At 37.0% G+C, this 9561-nt stretch overlaps 1 protein-coding gene across 1 annotated transcript in view; it reads left to right on the top strand.

Annotated features, from left to right (window-relative positions):
- The window catches only part of LOC135218401 (uncharacterized), a 701048-nt gene extending 692514 nt beyond the window's left edge, over window positions 1-8534 (top strand). The window contains exon 9 of the mRNA XM_064254700.1: window positions 7250-8534. Within this exon, the coding sequence (XP_064110770.1) occupies window positions 7250-7341 (92 nt within the window). The 3' untranslated portion in view covers window positions 7342-8534. The remainder of the gene's footprint in view (window positions 1-7249) is intronic.
- The last annotated feature ends 1027 nt before the right edge of the window (window positions 8535-9561 follow it).

Here is a 9561-nt window from a genome sequence, read left to right as displayed (position 1 = left end):
TTTTCTTATCACATACCACTCCAGCTACCTCTCTCCACTTCCCCCATGCACCTTTTATCCTTCTGTCAGCTTCAGGCTCACATCCTCCCTCTTGGCTTAAAGTAGTCCTAAGTATTTAGATTTTTCTGCCTGTTTTATGATCGAGCCTCTTCTATCTTGTATTATTATTCTGTCTTTATCTTCTCTACTGCTAAGCAAAACATCACATTTAACTTTAAACCACCCCTCTCTATAGACTCATGCCACTCTCCAACCCTTCTCTGTAGGCCCTCCTCATTTTCAGCAGTAATCACCAGATCATCGGCGTACAACTCCCACTGCTCTTCATTCCAGATCTCTTCACTCAACACATCTGTGACCACCACAAACAAAAATGGACTTAACGCTGATCCAACACAAACTTCAAAGTTTTTTTTATTTCCCCAACTACTGTTTCACTTTTGTGCTCTTTCTTTTATAGTTGGTTTGGTTGCTCAAGATAAAAATCTTGAACAGCCTAACCAACTTTTTTGGGACTTTCCTTTTCCTTAAACAAACAAAACGTCACTTCTCTTGGGATTCCATTATATGCTTTCTCTGGGTCTATAAATGCACAATAGAGCTCCTGTTTTCCCTCTAGCCTCTTTTCCTTTAGCTGTCTTACTTTGAAGATGGCATCCACCAACCCTCTTCCTCTCATGAATCCATACTGCTGTTTCCCGATCTTTACGGTCTCTCTTAATCTTTCACTCAGTATTCTCGCTAAAACTTTCAATATTGCTCTGTTAGTTTAATTCCACCGTAGTTACCATAATCCATGACATCTCCCTTCTTCTTGTGTATATATATATATATATATATATATATATTATATATATATATATATATATAATATATATTATAGATATATTTTATATTTATATATATATATATATATATATATAGATATATATTTATTATATAATTTATATTTATTTAATATATATTATAATATATATATATATATATATATAGATATATATATATATATAGATAATATATAATATATATATATAGATATATATATATAGAATATATAAGATATATATATATTATATTAGATATATATATATAATTATATATTATATATATAATATAAAATATATATTCTATATCAATATAGAGATATATCTATATCTATATATATGTATCTATATATATCTATTTATCTATATCTATATATTATATATATAATATATAGATATATATAGGATGTAGTGTATATCTATATATATAAAGCAAGCGCTTTTGTCTTTACTAAGACATTGTCAAGGAACGAATGAAATACAATTGGAGAGAAAGGTCTCAGGTACTTAACAAGATCAAGAATATCAGATGGTTAATTGTCAAAAGGGTAATCCTGGATTATCTCTTTAGTTTTTACCCTTTTGACAATTAACCATCTGGTATTCTTGATCTTGTTGTGTACCTGAGACCTTTCTCTCCAATTGTATTTCATCTGTTCCATGACAATGTCTTAGTAAAGACGAAAAGCCCGTCGATTTCTGACTATCATTTTCCTGTGGTATTCGCTTATTCAATGAAGTCACGTGCATCTACTGTGATTTTTTAAGCATATCTATATATATACATAGATATAGATATATATATCTATATCTATCTATTATATATATATATATATATATATATATATATATATATATCTATATATATATATATTATACCATTAGACTCTCCTCCCAGTCCCTTGGCATTTCTTCCTCTTAACATATAGCTTCTAATAAATCTAGCATCCATTTCTCCCCCTCTGTACCTAGTAATTTCATCTTTTCAATTTGGAACAACAATGGACCTGGTGATTTCCCATTCTCCATTTTCCTTAATGCTCTCTTTACTTCTGTATCTTGTACTATGAAAATAACATTTCTAACTACTAAAAGCAAGTACTTTCCATAAAAAGCCATTATTTTACTTGTGAATATCTGCTAAACTGAAACTGTTTGCTGAAAGTACCTATTACTGGAGAACATGAGTCCAATGATATTCACCATATTTAGTGGGTTTAGGGTCAATAAAAATTTCATTATAGATTATACAATTTATTTTGAAAAGAAAATTGATAATCATAATAATGACAAAATTAGAAAATTACTCAAGTTATTGCACACACTTTTCTTTGAAGCGACTGTGGTTTAATGTGTACTACCATGTTACCAGGACACATGCTTATGGTTCTCACATACATCAGCATAATACAGTGAAGTAACTTTCTTAGTAACTACTGACTTTGTAAAACATCACAAATACAAGTCTGCAATGATAAGAGTTTCTGAAGTCAACATTTTTACAAGTGATGCATCTTTGCATTTGCACATTCTAAGCTCAGCTAATATATCAGTCTCTGTCTACTGATAGTGTGTCTACTCGCATCCCCCTTCACGAGCACACAGTTCACTGCATTGTAGATTAGCCTTCTTACATTTTCATTGGCTTTTACAGCCTTTTTTGCATCAGCTTTTTGAAGCCATAGGGAATATGTTCCCGAGTGGTTCATATGACCCATCCTCTGTTTCCCACCTGCCCCAGCTTGTTGGTAATGGAAGCCAGGGTTGAGGGACCAAGACTTACCCCCCAGATATAACAACCCTGGAAGACTGATCTCTTCACATGCTGTTCCAAAGCAAGGTATGTAGGTGGTATGCGCTGGACAGAGTTCCTCTCTTGCTGAAGTTTCTTTCTGGCCTTGTTGACATCTGTATATGGAATGGCGCAGTCAAAGAAGAGCACCACAAATCTTTCAATGCAGTGCATTGTGTCATCCTGGATGTTGACTGGCATGGTACTCAGGGTGACCAGGGAATCTGTCAGTTCTGGAAATTAGTTCCATGTGGGCCTGGCAGATTTCATGCCATGTCCCAAAAATGCCAATACTGTGTTACATCCAGTCATGATGTGGAAGACAAGGAGGACACGAGCCTTCTGTGGGCCAGGGGAGGCAACCATTTCATGGACAGGAATGTGGCTGTAGTTCTTGTCTGTCCCAAAGGCAATACAGAGTTCATCCAGACATGGTAGTACTTAGGCTACCATGCCAAGACAATGACGTCAGTGTCTACAGTTCAAACTTGAATCTGATGGTGGTCATGTTGTGCGGAATGGGCCACAGGCAGCATGATGCAAGTTTCTGCCTCATCATGGCTGTGTGGAACAAGTGATCTTTCATCTTCCTGCCTCAGAAGGCAGATCACTGCTTCCCCATCAATGACTACCAGGTCCTTTGTCTTGTCATGGAAAGACTGCAATAGTATTTATCAGACAGAAAGGTGAATAGCTCCATCTTGTTTGCATTAACATGTAGGAACTCTGCCAGTTTCCTGGCGTGGCTGTGGTGCTCACTATGAGCTGTCGCACCCATTTTCTTCGTTTTTCTCATGTTGCCATCTTTAAGGAGGTCAAGACGTGAAGCTTCATGCAGTTTTGCTCTTTGACATTGGGAATGAAGACTTGGTGGGAATATTCTTAAAATATACGTATTGGCAGTGCCATGCTTCAACATATCCACACTGACAGTGCCATCAAGGACAATACAAGTAATAGCAGGTAAACCAGACAAATTCAGCAACACTCGAGGCACTCCAGCAACTTGGCTTTTGCTACCAAGGTTTAGCTTGCCTGCATCAGATAATGCGGGAAATGCTTTAGTTTCATGACGGAAGAATTTGTCCAGATTCCCATCATGGTTCTGTCAGCCTATGTAGAGCCTTGCAAATAATACCATGTTATTCCTCAAAGATGCTTCCTTTCTTTTGGACGCCTTCTCCTGAGGGATACTTCTTTCAAAATATCCCTCAGGAGAGGTGGAACATACATCCTGCCTGTGTGAATTCTCAAGAGACAGAGTTTCCAGCCCTGTAATTGGCTTATCAACAGCCACTAAGGAGTGTTGTAAGGGGTGGGCCTAGACATCAAATGTACAGTTGATGTGAATCTACTATAGTTGCAGGGAAGCTGGTGGACACATGCACTCACACAGGCAGAGATTGCTACTGCAGGAACCACTGACTCCTTTATATGGGCTTCACATGTTACACACACACACAAGAGGGGCACAGTAGGTCGCTACGGCTGCCTTGTACATACTCCAACGACATGCATATGATAAGCACAGCACCAGTGCAGAAGATGAGCAGCCTTCCAATGACTCCAAAGACTGGTGTCATGAGAAAGAGAAGAACTCTCCTCAGTTTTTGTACTGGGCAAGTCCTGGCTCTGGAGCTCTCCATCCTAATCATGCACAATCTGTGAGAGGCAAATTTCACCATGTGCCTGGATGATCTAACTGACATGGTCCCGTGGTTCTAAGCATTGGACCATATACATTATGCCCAGTGGATACTGGTCCATCTGCATGATATGGCAGAACTTCCAGCACAGCACCCAGAAATCTACAAGGAGTTCAAGGCTGGCCTCTTCACAGTTCAAAAGACCAAGAGGGCATTTTCAGCAATTCCTCTTGACCAAGTACATGAACAGAATTATGCTCCCATGAAGGCTGAAGCAGTGCCATTGGCCTTACAGACAATCCCAGTGCTCTGAGGCACCCGTGTCTTTCCCATGTGTATCTGCTTCATAAGAGCATACAGTGGCTGGTCGAAAATCAAAACAGGTGTTAGGCCCAGGTTGAGATGCTGAATGGCATTTCTGACCACATCTATAGTGTCTCAGTATTGCAATCATGTGTGCCCTCTCGTTAAACAGAGGAAGCAACAAGGCTCGTGTGATGATAGCTTGACGTGGCTCCTGGTGGCAGGCATGGTATGCAGTCCATGATGTCTTCTGATAGATTCCATCTGTGGTCACATCTGCTTTGAGAGCACTTCTCAGGTTCTCCAGCCACTCTTTCTCCTTATGCTCTACAAAGTTGCCCAGTTTCAGAGAAGTCATGAAGGTGGCACTGTTGAGCCGCCCAGTTTCAGAGAAGTTACAAAGGTGGCAGTTACTGTTGAGCCAAAAACGGTGGAAGCAACAGGTGATACCTCAGTGTAGTACTTTGGCAGATGTTCAACATTCCTTGATACAGCAGGCCTGCTTGAGATGACAATCCCATGCTCCACTCCTCCAAATGCACACATTGGATAATGCATGAGAGAGATCCCTGTTCCATGGAATGAATCCTTTGCTGTTGTGGGACTAGGATTGTGGTCGATGTTGCCCACTGCTGCTGTTGTGAACACACCACTGCACATAGGTGGCGGGATGACCACTTGCACTGCTTGGAACAGCCGACATGCCCAGTTTCCCGTGTGCAGAAGAGCTTGACTACTAGTCTCTTGCGAGTCTCAGCATGCAGGATCAGGCCAATGTGCATTGGAACAGGAGTTTCTTTAGGTGTGGTGTGTCTAACAGTTGGATGTTCTTGCATTTTTGTACCCACATGAGAGTTGCTTCTTTTCATGCTTTGACACCATTGAATTTCAGTTGTGTAATGGACAAGGCTGCCAGTGTTGAAGAACCATCCATTTGAATCTTGAATTTGGGTCCATGTAGCACCATACCTACCAGTGCATTTAGCACAGTTGGCACAGCCTTCTGTGGGCAGCCTTCCTTAAATGATCCTGTGAATGAGTTGGCTTCCTCAAACATATCGGCAAACAATCTGTGCAGCTGGAGCGGGAAAACTAATTCACTGTCACATTCCTGGTTGCAGTCTTTACCAATTGCCTCAGCAATGTCATCAACTGCCAAAATGACATCTTGTCCTTTCCTCTGTAACCATAGGCCTGGGAGCTGGGCTAGCAGGCATTCTTCCAGCCTTGTTGTATTCACTCTTGTGTCCAAGAAAACTCCAAGTTGCTCCATTCTGGTTGCATACAGGTTTGCTATGTCAGTAAGTATGATTACAGCAGATGTATCCTCTTTCAGGCGAGTTTCTTCGATGTAAAGAGTAAGTTCTACCAGTGCAATTCTGGAGACCACACTTTCACATATAGTTTTGTGTTCAGCAGTGACAAATGCCTTTGAGAGACACTAAATGCCTTAAATGATACTTGAGATCAAGAGCCTGCACATCACACATGCTGAACTGTGCCAGAAATTCATCCTCTCCAATTTATGTTGCACACTGGTGCACACACTTATCAATCTTGAAGTTGGTGGCTTCATGTAAGGCGTCCACACCAGGTATTCTACAGATGCAACATGATGGTTGACTAGGGGTACTTGTTCTGTGCTGCATGCCCTGCTGCACTTTATTAGCATGGCATCTCATTCACCAGATGAGCTGCTTCCTGCTGACCTTTTATTTTTTATTTATTTTTTATTTTTTTTGCAACTTGGTAGTGTTAATATGACCCAGTTCCTCAAACTGCATCAGATTTCCGGCCAGTTTCTTATACCCACTCCCTATGTTTGGCTATTTTCAAGTTGCAGGGCAAACAAGGGACTCTGCTGTATCATACCTCCTGGCATATGGCACACAGTTCCCGGTTTGTGTTGGGTGAGTCAACAGATGCACAGTCCATGTTATGATGCACTAACTCAAACTTTTTAAGACATGATCACTCCTGCTAGACTGCTTCTGATGACGAATTTCCATATTCTGCAAAGAAAGAAAACACCTTGTTACCACACAAATATACCACTACTACTCCACTTCTACCACAACAGAATCATTCTGAATCTGCCATCCATGCTGTGCAAAAATTAATTTTCCCGTACAAAAGACCATTTTTTCTAAAAACAATAGTTGGAAATATAATAAAATAAACACAAATACGTGTTTTGTTTTCATTTGGAAGTGAACATCATATGAATTTTTTTATCACCTTTAAGATATAACTGCAAAACGAATAACAATGACAGAAATCAAATAGTGTTAGAGTAGAATGACGGCCAATTTGGAAAATTGCCACCAAAACTGACCAAGGCACAATCTCAAGTGGCTCCATATCCCGAATTGTTTAGTATACTTTAGTAAACATGTGTTAATTTTGGTGCATTTATGAAAAAATGAGCAATAGGTTTTCTATGCTGCAATACTATTTATGATTGAAATGATACTGAAAGAAGCCATGGATTTTACTAAATAGTACCGATGCAGTAGGTGGCTGGAGAGCATAACGGTCAAGAATTATGTAAGGTACTGTAATGGTTAACTACGTGCTATTTTCTCACCATAATGAAAAGGTAATGTGCTGTGACATTAATAAGGACCATTTTGCTATTGGTCGTTTTCTCCTTGTATTAACGGAAAGGTTCTGTGTCATTCCAGAGAATCCTTTCTACTTCGAGACAGTGAATCCTTTCTACTTCGAGGCAGAACTTCCTGGAAAAACTCAACCAGCGAAGCGGCACAATGTTTGAAGAAGCACTTTGGATACTGGAAGATGGTTGCAGTGCACTGTTCGTAAATTTGCTATGATTTTTGCATAGTTATGATTTTATTTATGTATTTTAAATGCCTGATTTGGATGTACTTTGTCCAGTCGCAGTTGTATAAAGATGTTTATATTTCCTTGTCCTTGATTTTGGCTGTATCTGTGAGTTGTGATTCTTTCTGGCGAAAGAAATTTGTAAGACTGTTTTAGCTTCAGGAATTTCCCTTTTCTTTCTTATTCTAAAAGATATGAAGGAAGCTTACGTTTCATTGGTTTGTAACCCATTTAAGTTCGTGTCCAGTCTCACTCAACTTTAAAAATTTATACGTACACATTACATATATATATATATTATATATATGTAAAGTATACACACATATATACATAAATTTACATACATAATACATATGCATACGTACATATAATTGTAATAACCAGGATGCCCTCCTAACTTTTAAATTTCTATACATTTTTTGACACATTTATCACTACAAAGCCATAACCTTGCATTTGGATATAAGGCCATGTGGACACAAGCGTATCCAAAAAATGTGAAGAATTCTTGAAGTCCAAAAAATGTGAAGAATTCGAGAAGTACAGAGGACATTAAAGATATCTCACACACACATAAATGAAGAATTTTATATGGAAACTAATTATTATAGCTAGTATTTAATATATAAACTTTACAACCATATATTGATATGGATGATACATAAGCTCTTTTAATTACAAGCTTCCTTCAAATAAATATTAAATTTGAAAGCTTTAAAATGTCACAGGTGTCTTTTAAAATGTGTTTCTTGATTTTTCTTTAGTCTAAACTATGTAAGGTTAATTATCATATTGTTATTCATTGTATGAAAAACATATTTAACAAAAAAAAGCAAAAATATTTTTTTTTTATAAAGAAGGCTTTGCCTTTTTGTAACAAGCAACCTGGTGCACTGGCTATTTCAAATTTTTATATCCCCGCATTATGAAGCCCTCCAATATTTTAAAAATATATTCATATTATATATTTGATGTATACTTAATAAATATTTATATCAAATAAGCGTAAGTGTGAAAGTACAAAAAAGCTGGACATTACTTACTATTACTGTATAAGGAAAATAAAGTATATAAAGAATATATTTTAGGTAATACAATGTGAAATATATGATTGGTAATACGCAAGTTAATTTCATTTATCCTCGAAGGCATAAAAAATATATTTTCTTAGTATAATACAAGCTATAGAATAAATGTATGTAAAAAAAATGAGGGGGTAGGAAAAAGAGGGGTTAAGGTCCCTGAGAAAAGGCCCTCGAATTTCCGATTCTTACTAAAACCTTCATGGGGAAGAGGGAGAGTCTATGGTAAAAATTTGGTAGCCCTAGCTCTTATAGTCTGGGCGTGCATAGCAAACAGACAGAAACTGCCTTATATATCTATCTATATATATATATATATATATATATATTATATTTATAATATATATATATATTTATATATCATTTATATATATATATATATATATTATATTATATACGTATATATATATATATATATATACTATATATATATACATATATCATATATATATATATAATATATATTATATTATATATATATATATATATATATATATATATATATATTATATATTATATATATATAGATAAGTGATATAGAGGAATAACCTGTTCCTGCTTTGGCCTCTTCCGGAAGGGGCTTAAGATCTACAGCAGGGAGTGAATATGTGGATGGATATGTACTTATGTATGTTGAGTTGAGAAGACCATAAGGAGGAAGACGTCAAGGAATTTGTGATACAAGAGGGTAGAAAGGTAAAATAAAACAGTAAGGGGTGATAAGAACATTGAAGGTTTAGATAAAAAAAAAATAGTAATGATTATATAAGGTGCTGTTGCTTCCCAAAAGAGATGATTATATACAGGCATACAGGAAAGTGGATTTTCTAAGAAATCCGTGAGAGTGAGAGAAAAAAAAATAGGTAACTTGATAAAAAATAAAGGGGGAGCAAAATCTTCCAGGAAAGCTACAAATTATTCTCCCAGGAAGAAGATGCATTGGGAAATTTTAAGAAACAAATGAATTGAATAGAGAGAGGCAAATGGAGGGGCGCTGTCTGAAGGGAATGCAGTTTTGATGGCGTAAGTATTTTGAAGATTTGCAGGATGCAGATGATAGAGGGCAATTT

This window comes from Macrobrachium nipponense, chromosome 9, assembly GCF_015104395.2.
Source record: "Macrobrachium nipponense isolate FS-2020 chromosome 9, ASM1510439v2, whole genome shotgun sequence".
Lineage (NCBI taxonomy): Eukaryota > Metazoa > Arthropoda > Malacostraca > Decapoda > Palaemonidae > Macrobrachium > Macrobrachium nipponense.
This window is presented reverse-complemented; position numbering and strand designations above follow the sequence as displayed.